General features: G+C 48.2%; 1 protein-coding gene across 1 annotated transcript in view; it reads left to right on the forward strand.

Moving 5' to 3' along the window:
- CACNA2D4 (calcium voltage-gated channel auxiliary subunit alpha2delta 4) overlaps positions 1-13,191 on the forward strand; it is a 123,880-nt gene that overhangs the window by 56,217 nt on the left and 54,472 nt on the right. Inside the window, exons 25-26 of the mRNA XM_026052160.1 lie at positions 445-572; positions 3,307-3,387. Of these exons, the coding sequence (XP_025907945.1) occupies positions 445-572; positions 3,307-3,387 (209 nt within the window). The remainder of the gene's footprint in view (positions 1-444; positions 573-3,306; positions 3,388-13,191) is intronic.

Consider the following 13,191-nt stretch of genomic DNA (forward strand, 5'->3'; position numbering starts at 1 on the left):
GCGGAGGCTCCGCTCGCCCCGAGCCGCCTCGGGCGCCGCCGAAACGGCAGCCGCGGCTTTCGCGGGAGCGGGGCGCATCTCTCCGCATGGAGGGAGCGCGGGGAGCATATCCCGCCCCTCCGCATGCCCCGCCGCTCCTCGCCCCTTTGGGGATGTGGAGCCCCCAACCTGTGTGCAGCCCTCACCCACCCAGCAAGGTGCCTGGGAGGCCTTGGGAGAACCACTGCACCTTCACCATTAAGCGTCGTGTTTGTGCCCCTGGTCCCAATGTGCCCTGTGTGTGTCCCCTCTGACCACACGGGTAGCCACAGGTACCACCGATGGCTCCGAGAAGAGCCCAGCTGTTGGATCCAGCCCCRAACACTTCCCGCTGTGTAACCCTGAGGAGAACCACTGCTCCTCTGCACCGGGTGCAAAGGACTACACTCCTTTTTCCTTTGGCAGGAAATTCCTGACAAGGAAAGACAAGGAAAGTATCTTCACCATGGACCACTTCCCTCTTTGGTATCGTCGGGCAGCTGAACATCCCCCCGGGAGCTTCATCTACAGCATCGTTTCAGAAGACAATTCAGGTAACCTCAGCCTGAACGTGCTGCAGCAAAGCAGAGAAAAGAAAGCTTGTTCCAGGCTGTGCCCCATGTCAAGTTCATCCCAATCCCTTTATGGGCTGCTCTTGCAAGTGCTGAGGTCTGGCCACCAGCAGGTTGTTATAGCAGTAGGAGGCACTGGCTCATGGCATGATATGGGAACTGGAGCTGAGGAGAGCCAGCTGCTCCGAGCCACGAGGAAGGTGCTCACAGCTGTGTGTCAGGAGGAGCTGAGAGACACAGGGAGGTAAAGGGCCTGGGTCAACTGAGAGATTTAGAGGTGGTGGAGGGAGCATGAGGGGCTGCAGGACACGTGAAYCATAAGAAGGGGAATTAAAGACCTTGCAGAAGGAATTGGAGAGGCAGGTTTAGCCAGACCTGGGAGACACTTGTGTGTCAGGCCCTTTAGCCACAATGATTAAAGTAATTGTCAGCCAGGACTGATGAGGGGCCAGCAAGCACTCAGCCAGGAAAACATGAGTTTAGAGGGAGTCATTTCTTCCATCAGTGCTTTCTGTGACTAGAATATGGTCCCTCATACCCAGTAAAGGAGCTCAAACATGACAGATGGGCAGGGAGCTTCTTTTCAGTGTCTATTGCCTAGAGTGTTGGCTCCTGTGAATAATCAGAGTTAGCTAGGACCTCCTCAAAGGCTGGAAGAGAACAGAAGAGCCAGGATGGGTGAGACCCGAACAAAACACTGGTGTGAGACTCCTACACAGAAGGCAGAAATCCCCTGTGTGCTCTGTGCTGGTCCTCAGTGCTCCGTCTTTGTCATGGAGCTCAGCGCTTCAGTTGCTAGAGCTTTTTGTGGCACAGTGGTGGGAGGCTGGTGGGTGGGAAAGCAAATAGCAAAGAGGAGAAAACAAGACTGGGAGGCAAGAGATGAACCAGGATGTAGAGAGAGGCATGGAAACAGAAAATATGTAAAACCTTTCACCAAAATCTCTCTTTGCCCAACATTTTTACATCTTATTTAAAAGAGGAGTGTAGAGACAGAGAGATGCATGGCARGAGAGACCTTTTGCTGCCCTGTGTGACACTACATTTGCTGTTGGGAATGAAGTACTGCTTGGAAAACTTGGTGGTAGCACCTTGTGGTGCTTCCTACAGCCTGCTATTACCCAGGCGTCAGTAGTTACCCCTGACTAGCTATTGGGGCTGTGGCTTGATTTGGCTTTCTTGGAAGTCATGGATAGTTTTCCACAGATGAAGACTGAACMAAAGTACCTGCACTGGCTTTTGTTTGTTGTTTGGTTTTTTTTTGTATTACAATCCTATTACTTGAAATCGTCAGTCAAGTTTAGGACCCCATTATGCTGCAAAACCTAAAAGCACAGGCAGCGCCTGGACCTGGAAACCTTATACCCTAAATTAGGGTAGGGAATCTGATTACTCCCTTTAGAGTAGGATACAGTAGGATARAGTAGGATAGTAGGATAATTACCCCCTTTAGAGTAGGATTGTCAGGTTTAGATTAGATCGTGATCCATGTGATCACAAAAGGTTGCTGAAGGCTTAGAGAGACTGTGATCCATGTGATTACACAAGGTTACTGTGAAGAGCCTGGAAATAATACTCCATTTTTGTGAGCCAGAGCACTTCACTGTCAGAGAGAATCTGGGCCCTTCACTTGACATCCCACACAAAAAGAGTGCCCCACCTTCCTGATGGAAGAAGCCACTTGATGCATTATGGGAGTTTTTGAGGATCAAATGCCCACTTTTCCCGTTTTCCACTCAGCACACGTCCCCCTAACTGGGGATGTCTGTGGCAGATGTATGAGAAGAGAGAGCCATAACATCCTTTGGGGAGGAGTCCATCAGCGAATGGCTGGAGGTTAGCAGAATAATTTATACAGACACCTTGCCACGTCKAAAATCCCTCAGAGAAAGTAGCAGGGAATGCTCGGTGGGTCAGATAGATCTGGGCTGCAAGAACAGTCCCATTTGACCTTCTGAGCAAGTTCTGTCATGTGTCRGATGTTTCTTTTCTGGGGATAATATGTGCATATTGCTTATTGAATCTCACTGTAGGGACAACAAGAAATTTGGGATTCACAATAAATGCAGGATAAGGCTCAAAGCATGTGAGCATCAGTTGGCTGAGTATTTCAGTTTCACAAGRGCCCTGCTAGTTCTAGCTGACACCCTTGAGGAAATTAAACTGGCTTTAGTCCAAAAAAAAATGAGTGAGAGACTCCAGGCTAACCCGTGGTAGCCACAGAACTGTGCTCAGGACACATGGATTATGAACATGAATGATGAAGGCAGAAATGAAATGCAGGGACAAACTCTGGAGCTCTTGGGAAGGGAAGAATCCTCAATCCATCTGTCTGAGCACGAGTGTCCGGTACAGAATGCGGGGAGGGAATCAGTTGCAGACTAAATCAGTCGTGATGACCTTCAGACTGTCCCCTGGCAGTTTCAAAAGTGGTGTCCCAGCTGAAGCTAATCTAATCACGAAAAAAATAATACAGACATGGCATCTGTTACAAGGGCAATTGCATTCTCTGACAGAGAGGAGAAAAAAGCTCTCCCCTTATTAGCCTCTTAGGGTGCTCTTGTGGTTTGAAAGATGCAGTCCTTCAAACTCTAGGATTTTGGGGGGTTAGGCCTTTGTTAATACTGTCCTGGATATGAAATAGAACAAGCTGCCCTTGCTGCATTTTACTTATCTCCAGTGCTGAGCTGAGTTTGCTACATTTGTGTTTTGTCAGAGGGAGCTGGCCCTCCAGAAGTGGTGACAGTGAGCACAGCCGTAGCTGTGTCAGTGGATGGCAAGATGGGTATTGCTGCAGGTAGGACATTCTGCTTCTCTTTTTATCTTGAATGAAATGGTAGCATCTTGTATTGAGAGTGGGAGCTGAGAGCTGTTAACTAGGCACTCCAGGGAAGTGATCATAAGGATGATGAAAACCAGACTGAATAGAGAACATTAGAACAGGTAAATGGCTATTAAATGGCTAATAAGCTTTTGGAAGAGGAACTGATTGGTTGAATGAAGGAAAGTTGTGGATTGCAACTGACCTTRCCCCCGGAGCAAATTCTGCGCGCCTTGTGAATTGTGTGTGGAAGGCACTTGTTTTTAGAAGAACAGGGKGTTCCTGGATCGCTAGTGCTATGTCAACTGAAAACTCACTTTTACTGCTGGAATGGGGTTGTTGCTGGATTTAAAACTCATATATACAAATTTCCCAGGTTCTGTTTGTATCCGAGCTTGTAGCCGCTTTTGACACACCCTCATTAGACCTTTATCTCTGTGCAGTTTTGGAATRTTTGTGAAACATGTTACTTCTCACAGAGACCCAAAATACTGTTGRAACTTTTCGCATTTTCTGTAGCAAYTGAAATTGTATCTGTTATGACAATACAACCAACTTGCTGTGTAGGAGTACAGGTATGGAAGACAATCTAGTTCAATATGAGTTGAAWTTTTTTTTATTGCATTTACTGAAGGAAATGGCTTCCAAAACAGGTAATGGAGTAATTATCAGCAGAAATATACAGAGGCACAAAGCTATCCATGAAAGATTGTTTAGTGTTAACTATGTCCTGTATGATGGAAAGAATGAGTGGCTAGAACAAGCACCAAGCAATGACTTGGGATGCAAAGAATATCACAACCTGAAAGAGTGTAAATGCTATTCAGTCTACTGAAATCAGTRAAAGCTATGGCAATTTAACTTATCTGAAGAACTGTTCCTTAGTTTCCAGGCTTTCAATAAGATCTGGTAGAAAGTGGTACTCTCTAAATATCATGTGGAGATAGAAAAGATATTTCTATCTTAAGAGAGTGATGATACGAAATAATAGTTTTCATTGCTAGGCCACCATTCCAAATCCAAACCAGGTCATAAAGTGAAGTCTGTTCAGAGACCTCCATGAARTAAGGAGATAGTTTCAATACAGTTTACTTTAAATAAGTGCTTGAAACTCAAGACACAGCTACCAAAACTGATACCTGCTGATGCTATCACAAGTACACCAGAATGAACTTACACTGAATCTGTACTGAGTCTCTCTGTGCAGCATTGGAGCATTTTTTTTTCTGGGCATGAATTTGGGAGTAGAAAAACAATTATATAAAGAAAAAAAGACTGCTTTTCAAGATTCCTTTCCTTCCCCATGAGCTTGAGCAAAGCCACACAAAACCAGTTCRTCTGGCACTCAGTATAAATACAAAGGAGGAACAACTTCTGGTGGGAGAGAGACAGAACAAGAACACTGAGACAATTCCTCTCTGGTCAGCAGCTCTTTTTGCAGCCCCTGTGGAGATTTACACCCCCTCAGTTGTTCTGAATGCTGAATCTGTGTGGATATGCTGTGAAGGGATAGAAACCTCTGGTGAGGGAAGGGTGGAGAAAGCGGTGGAGGACAGGAAAAAATAAACCCCATTGAAACAATATTACGGTTTTCTGACGGTAATTTTCTGACAGCTGTGGAAATGATAAGGAACAAATCAGTTTCCTCACAGGTAACCACAGGCTGAGACATAGAAATGAATTCTGAGTTGCGTTTATTTCTTAAAAATACCATGGTCCCTTGTCACCAGCAGGGATGGTACGTGACCCAATCACAACAGCTCATCACCTTTTGCTTATTTCCACCCACGCTACATTCATGTGCGTGTTCTCCATTCTTTGTTCCTTACATGCTGATGAAGACTAGCCATACGAAGCATGGGCTCAACAGCACTGGAGGGAGTGATTCCTCCCAAAGGATCCCCCATCCTTCAGACAGCTAATGTCTGTCTCTCTTCCCTAGCTATAGCCCCCAATGCCTTCAGTGGGAGTGCAAGGGCTTGCCTGGGTACATACCGTTGGCTGGATTGGCTGTATGCTTTCAGCATACTTTGGGGGTTACAGAAAGCAGAAAGGTATTTTATATAAATTGTGATTTTTTTTTTTCCAGTGGTGATCAGGATCACCACCGGAATCTTTCTAAATTCTGATAGTTCAAGAAAAAYGGTCCCCCTACGAGCTGCAATACTATTAAACCTCGAGGAGAGTAGTTTGAAGGCAAGGACACAGTTCTCTGTTCTTTTCTCCTCCAACTTTTCTCCACGCCACTGCTGCATGGCAGAGACCTGATTCTGGGCAGCTTCACCCTACAGAGGAGGTTGCAACACAGATGACCCTGGGCCTGCTGGAGTACCTGTAGTACCCCACATTAGGTGCACAGGAGAGGAGTACCCCACATTAGGTACAGGCAAAAAGAGGTGAAGGAAGGGGAGTGTGCAGACGCAGCAAGAGGCAAATGGTGCACAGTGGGGCACAGATTATCATTCTTAGTCTGATTGCATCAGCCTTCACTGAGCTTGATGTGTTCATTTAGAGTTATGCTACTACCAGAAATCCATATGCTGGCTAGCTGTGGTTCCTGGAATGCCCAAGATCTGGGTGGGCCTATAGTTCCTGAATGTGTTCTGTCACAGCTATGGACAGAGGGGTCAACAGAAGGCTTTTTAAGTGCCCCTATAAATGTGTCATTTGGATGAGCTGGCCTGTCATACTGCCACTGATTGTTACTGTCACTTGTTTCACTTGATGGTGCTTGGGGGAATTTGGAAGCACTCTGAAATGCTCGCTACATATGCAGTGAAAAAGGGGAAAAAAGTGAATTCCGGGATTTACAGCTATGCCTGCAGTTAGAAGGCACCCCCAGTGCCCCTCTGAGGAGGATGACAGTGACAGGGAGTGTTGGGCCCCTTTCATCCCGGCAGATGAATGCCAGGCCCCAGCCAAGGCTGAGAAAGGCAAACTTGGGAAACCAAATGACCAAGAAGGCGACAGAGGCCTGGACTCTGCTGGAGAATGAGGGAGCAGAGCAGCCAGCCAAAGSGGTGGGGGCACAGGTGGCAGGCGGGCACCAGCACCTCCTTCCTCCTGCTCAGATCTGGTTTGGCTCTGTGGTGCAACCCAGAATGGGGAGGAGACTGTGGGACATGCGATCTGGTGTGGAGCTGTCCAGAGGCAGTAGGAAGGAACCGGTGTGGAGCTGAAGCAGTGACGCAGTCCCTTGGCAGGCTGGGGTTTAAAGGAGAACGGCTGCCAGGACTGCTCTGAAACTGCTGTGTACAGCATCCATTGCAGCAGCCTTCTGTGGGTCAAAGCCCCATGTCCTCTGTGTTATCTTCTTCCCTCTTTCCCTTTTCCCGTCTCTTCCCCTCTTTGGGCCAAGCTCCTGCATTTGCTGGTTCTAGGTGCCTGTAGAGCTCTTGGAGGACAAGGTGGAGTCAAGACAGGGCCCACTGGGTGAGATGAGTTGGTGTGATCTCAGGCAGGGCGTTGGTGGGAAGCCACACAGGCCAACTGACCACTAGCTTGGCTGTGCTTGTTTGAATTAACAATACCTGCTGTATTGTACTTTGCTGCTTGAGAGCACTGTGCAAACATTAAGTAAYGCCTGGATGATTAATTGTAATTAATTAGAAGGAAGTTAGTCTTCTGGGATGTCAGTCCAGTACCTTTCACAAGCATTAACTTTGTTGGAAATGAAAAATACGGAATTACGATGGCACTCTCCCCAAGCCAAGTCCTGCCCCAGATAGCACCGTGTCATCTGTTCCCTCGGTGAGTCAGTAGCCCGGGGCTTTGTGGCCCTCCTGGGGTCGCTGCAATCGCATGCAGTTGCTGACAGAAGCTCTTAGTGACTGAGAGGCCCAGCGAAACGGCTGGAATCTGCGCGGGAGTTTAACGGTCTCTTTGGGCTGCACGTGACATCTCTTTTATAGCCTGACCTTCTCTCTCTRAGTTATGTGGTACGCAGCTCACTGCCAGTCAGAACAGGGACAGATACAGGTTTCTTTTTATTAGGATCTTTGCCAGTTTTGTCATGTCTAAGGGATGGCAGACAACTGATTGCAGCAAGCCACAGGGCACGCACAGGCCCAGCTGTGCCCAGCAGAACAAGCAGGGTGGCCAAGCAGGCCTTGGTGAGATCCAGATTTACTTCATCCTCCTCTGTTTACCTCTCTCCTCTGTTTCTATTCAAGTTGTTGCTAGTTCTTAGTCACTGGGCTGAAGTGAAATTGTTATCTCATGATGACCAGCATATACAGATGTACTTGGGGAGAGTCCTCTTCAGAGAAGGCTTATTTTTCAGAAAGGCAAGCTCAAAGAAGGGTGAGAGAAGGGAACTGTCCGTATTTTATAGYGAGGGATTTGGGACACTGAGTTATTAAGGCCAGTATTTTCAGAAGAGCTCTGCATTCACACCAGGAAAAGATTTCCAAAAAAAAAAAGCTTATTTTTTTTTTTCAAAAGTGTTTGAAACCAATCGTTCTGAAAAAAAAAAAAAGGATAATGGAGAATAATTTCACCATTATACCACTGTTTAGAATCCAACTTCTATCACAAGTAACAGTCTGATGAAAGCCCTTCATCTGAAAAGCAATTACTGGCCAGCTTGACGTCTCTACATCCTCTTCCTTGGTCCAGTTTTGGCTGCCTGCTGTCTGTTGCCAGCATCCAGAAAGGGGAGCATCCAGAAAGCAGGTGGCTTTTTCAGCAGTTCTGTTACTGTGACTTTTTTTCAAGKTAATCGACACTACTGTATTCCTACAATTCTGTTGTTTGGGTGGTTGAAACATTTCAACCTCCTGTTTTCCTCCCTAGGAAGTGGCAGTTGTACCCGTGGAAGCTGTTAAATGCGTGCTAGGTGCATGTACAATGCATGCTATGTGAACATAGGCACTTTTTATGCTGAAAGAACTGCATCCAAGCTGGAGAATTAAAATGGTTTCACTAGACTGGCTTAGAAACGRGTGTAATATTAGCAATATGAGAACTGTGAGCAGCTGATGCGTTCCAATGTATGCTGCACTGTTTGGAGGGAACGCTGCCTTGGACACTGCTGGAAGTTGTGCTGAAAATGTTCCAGTGTGTGGCCTGCTGTGAACTCCTGGGGTATCATCTGGATGACTTCTTTATAAAGCAGGAGCTTCCCTCCATCTCCCTTCCACTCAACCCAAGGGCAGTGTAAGTAGAAAGAGAGGCAACTGAACTCATTTTCTGCTCATCACTGTGCAACTTCTGGGTCTACCTACTGCTGCTCATGGCAAGGGCAGTCCCCGAAGCCCAGGCAGTTTCACAGTCATCCCTTTGCTCTAACAAAAGACCACGCAGTTTCATAGGGTAGGCATCTGAAGGGGGAGTCAGGAAGGCAAAAATGATGAGAATATTAACAGCACCAGCAGCAGTGGCTTCCCTGCCTCTCAGGACATGTGTCTGGTGTTGGTTATCAATCCGTGCACATTTGATTGGCCTAAACCGTGAGCCAGGGCTCAGCAGGCCAGGCTACCAGCGTTGTGCAGCGCTGCTGCTGCACTAACCCCACTGTCTCTCCATTCACACTGCTGCTCTCGTCCACCTCTCTCCCTGCCTGGCGTCCATCGCCTTCCCCGCTCCTTGCAGAGACCTGTGAGCAAAGAAGGCACCTCTTGGACATAAGCAAGAATAGGCTTAAAGCACCTAGAGAGGAGTTTAAGGCTTAGTAAATATTAGTGTCAGTTGAAAGATATGAGCARTGCTGCTTTTGTTTCTGAGTGTTTTGGGGACACATGCAAGCTTGCTCTGCCTATTCTATGAGCTAGACAAAAGTGAGGTGGTTTATTTTGCATTGCATCTGATCTTACAAATTCTGCCTTTTGCCAAGGTTGGTATCAGTGCTGGAGCCAGAGAGTTCCCTGCCCAGAGCTGGTTCTTCTCCAGCCAGGTCAATGCCTGCAAAACCCTGCATGCAGAGCCAGTGACTGCCAAGGATGAGGCCAAATACATTTATTTTGTCCTCAGAAGTGTATAAAAAAAAMAARAATGTGAGGAATGTTCTATCATATCCTGCCCACTCCAGCTGGGCATCTGCAGTTTTGTTTCTTTGAAGTGGCTTCTTTCTTTTGCATCTGCATCCTTTGCTTCTTTGGGGTGTCCTCTTCATCTGCATAGATTCCATGATCTATAGTGCAGGGATTGTACCTCTCTCTCTGCGGCCCCATCTTCTGTCATGGGCACAATCCCTTGGTTGAGAAGGGCAAAGGCAGGAGCCTTTTCCGCAGTGTAAATATTTCCTAGTAGTCTCAGCTCCTCGGAGTGCCGGTGCTGCTGTGTGCTGTGCCCCTTACAAGGGAGAAACCTGCGCCGTAAATGAGCTCTGTGTTCCTGAGTGCGTGTGGGCTGCCCCATTGAAAGCCCCGCTGTGGGGCCATGCCTGCGCTGCTCAGGCCAGCTTAGTGCCCTGCCACGGTATGTTCTCCAGCTTAGTGCCCTGCCACGCTATATTCTCTATGGGCTGCCATGACAGCTTGGGAGCATCGGGGTTTCCTTGCCAGGGCGTTGCTCTGGTGGGAAATCCAGCTGTCCCCAGCGCTGGAGCCTGTTCCAGGCTGGCGCTCCAGCCRAGGAGCCCGTTCCTGCCAGGAGATAGCAGAAATCTTCTGGCCTAGGGTTATCCATCGCTCGTGCCTCTATAGCTCYTCTGATTGCCATGGTTGTCACGCTTGAAGGGAAAAGAGCCCTTGACACCGGCTCAGGAGAGGCTTGCACAGAGCCGGATTTTTTAGATTGGCACCCAGCGCCTTTGCCATGTTCCTTTTGCTTGCAAATTATTTGATATCATTTTAATTCCGAGCCGAATTAGAGCAGTGCGAGGGTTGCCATGGCAACCGTTTCCTTGTGCCTTTTGCTCTGACTCAGTGCAGACAATTACTCTGGCGCTCCAGGATGCGCAGATGTGATAGGAGAAGAATCATGTGCTGGGCTTTCAACTTCTTGGCTTTTAATTTCCTCGCCAGCCTTTCTCCCTTCCTTAACTCGTGCCGAGCCGGGCTCCTCAGAGACCGGTGTCTCTGCCTCGGGTCACGCGGAGCGGGAGCGCATTACGTGTCAGGCAGGTGGGGAGGCCGCTGGTGCGGGTAGATGTGCATCTGCGTTCACAGCCAGTCGCCTTGCAGTGGGTAATGCCCTGGTGGCACTTGCCTGGGTGTGTAAATAGGGGCACACGTAGATGCACACATTTGCTGGGAGATTTGAACTTCCTCCCTGGTGCCTGTGCTGGGGTTACACACACACACACGCTCTGTGTATGTTAGTAACCCTGGGGATGTGGCAGTGTGCCCGGTGGGTGGCTGGTGCAGGTGGGGAGAGCGGGGTCACTGCAGCCTGGGAAGGTGACTCGGAGGGCCRCAGATTGGCCGGGGTCTTCCACAAAGATCCATGGGCTGCCAAGCAAGTGGCATTAACCCTTCTGACCGCGTGGAGTGCAACCTGTGCTGCACAAATGTGAGACCAGCACGTTCCCTCGTCCACAACAGACCGTGTCTAAGCACCTGAAGTACCTGGARTGCAGTGGTGTTGTCATACAAGAATCATAGCTTTAATGTTTCTGCAATTGATGGCAGGGATTGTTTTAGCATCTATAGTTCAAGCAAGGAGCTAGGGGATCTGAGGAGGTGCTAGAAGGGATAACAGAAGAGTTTATGTCTGTAAAGGTGCTAAATATTAAATATAATTAATATAATTAAATATAATTAAATATAAAGCAGAAGAGGCTATAGGCAAGGTATCATGAGGTGGTTTGGTTTAAACTCAATCAAGGTACAAGCAGGCAAATTTTGCAGGGTGAGCAAGTCTGAGATTTGGAAATACATGACTTTAGCCTAGCCCTAAAGTCCTTTCCTTTTAGCACCAAACTCAGTCTGTTTCCTTCCAAAGTTCCTCCTATCCTGCCATACGGCATAAATCTYCCAGCATAAGGCTATGTAAAGGGCATGGGACTCCTAGCCCTTTTTCCTCAAAAGATCCCCTTCTCCTCCTCCTCCTCCCTCTGTGGGACACGGGCATCCCATTCATAGGATCACAGGGTAATTCAGGACACCTCAGGAGGCCTCTAGTCAACCTCCATCTCAAAGCAAAGTCAACTGTGAGGTCAGACCAATTTCCTCAGTGCTTTCTCCCAGCAATACTCCCAACGAGATCCTGAGTAATAAACCACTTATCCCACGGATGCTCTTGCACTATCTCCAACACRCAGAGGCTCTGCTGCCGGCCACTCTCCTTATCTGTCTCTGCCCCTGCTCTRTGCCGGGCCTACCCACAAATCTTGATGTCTTGCCAGGGCCTGTGCCCTGACTGCAGAGTGCTCTGAGTGCCAGTTAGGCGGGGAGGCCTGGAGGGTATGAGAGGAAAGGCGAGTGGATGGAGCCACCCTACTTCTGCCCATGGGAGGAGCTGGCTCAGGAGCCCTTGCCTAGAAGCCCTGGGAAATGCCTGGCTTTCCCAGGGCGCTGGGGAGAGCTGTTCCTGTGTGTGCAGGAGGAAGGCGTGATGCAACACACAACCCACTGTGCCCTGAGTTTATACAGGGCTTGCGTGTCTCTCTCTTGGTACTTATTTCTGTGAAGAAATTACATATTTCTGTGAAGAGAAGGTATTCTGTGAAGAGAAGGTATTGGTACATATTTCGGTGAAGAGTCAATAAATGGCAGTGCCGGATTCTGCTGCCCTCCATCTGTCTGCCACCACAGGCAACTGCTTATGCTGCTTAAGCTGGCTCTGCACAGAGCCAGTGCAGGATGGAAGAAAAGAACAGACAGCAAAGAAGGCTGTGTCTTGGAGGTCAGGAAATGCATGGATAAAATGAGGATTGCTTACAAATCAAGCTGAGTTAGACCTCGCAAAGGAGATTAAAACAAACRGCAAAAGATACTTCAGCTATTTAGAGAAAAAGAGTAAGAAGGGGGGCCATTTCTGGGCAGTGAGAGTGAGGTCAAGATGAAGGAGACGATAGTCTGAGACAAACCCAAAGTGGGCTCTGTGCCTAAGTTATTGATAAGGACAGTGGTATTGACCCTGGGGAAAGCAACAATCTGCCTACTGGAAATAAGCAGCTCAAGCTGCTTAGCACACACAGTGCCTGGGGAACTGGGTGCCCTCTGTGTCCGGGAGAGCTGGCACCCAGGCTCACAGCAAGGAGCTTTTGTCAACCCCACCCACAAGGGGGGCTCCACGCGGGCTGGAGACGTGCAAATTCAGTGTTTAGGATTAAAGAAAGGGGGATAAGTAAGTTTGTCACTCTCTTGGTCTTTATCAACATTACCCTGAGACCCTGACTCAAAACGGCAGTGTCCTGATGATTCAACACTAGAAGATATTGCCAATATGGGGAAGGACTAGGATGTCACAGAGAAARCCTTATTTGACCTTGACAGGGGTAGCAGAAACAGAATGAATTTTAGTAGTACAACAGACAAGGTCAAGTGCTTGGGAACTAACATTAGAAATATTCCGTGAGCTGGGAACGCTGTGGGAGCTAGCAGAAGRCACAGCAAGCAGGCATGGAGACAGACCCATTTTGCCATGCCTCAGTTAGGATCATCCGTGTAGGCTGTATTACTGCCTTAGGCCCCCACACAATTTAGGGCTGAGAGCTACCAAGCTCAGTTCCGAAATCCTTGCTAAAAGGCAGCAGGGAAGAGGCAGCAGCCCCCAGCAGCTCTGATCCTGTCCCAGCCCTATCTTGCCCTCAGCCCCGTGCTTCTGTAGCCTTTAGCTCTTGAAGGTGCATGTTTTTAGATGCCAAATGAAGAAATTAGGCCAAAATTGAAGAAA

The sequence above is a fragment of the Nothoprocta perdicaria genome, unplaced genomic scaffold (genome assembly GCF_003342845.1).
Source record: "Nothoprocta perdicaria isolate Ctin4 unplaced genomic scaffold, notPer1 scaffold_84, whole genome shotgun sequence".
NCBI classification, from domain to species: domain Eukaryota; kingdom Metazoa; phylum Chordata; class Aves; order Tinamiformes; family Tinamidae; genus Nothoprocta; species Nothoprocta perdicaria.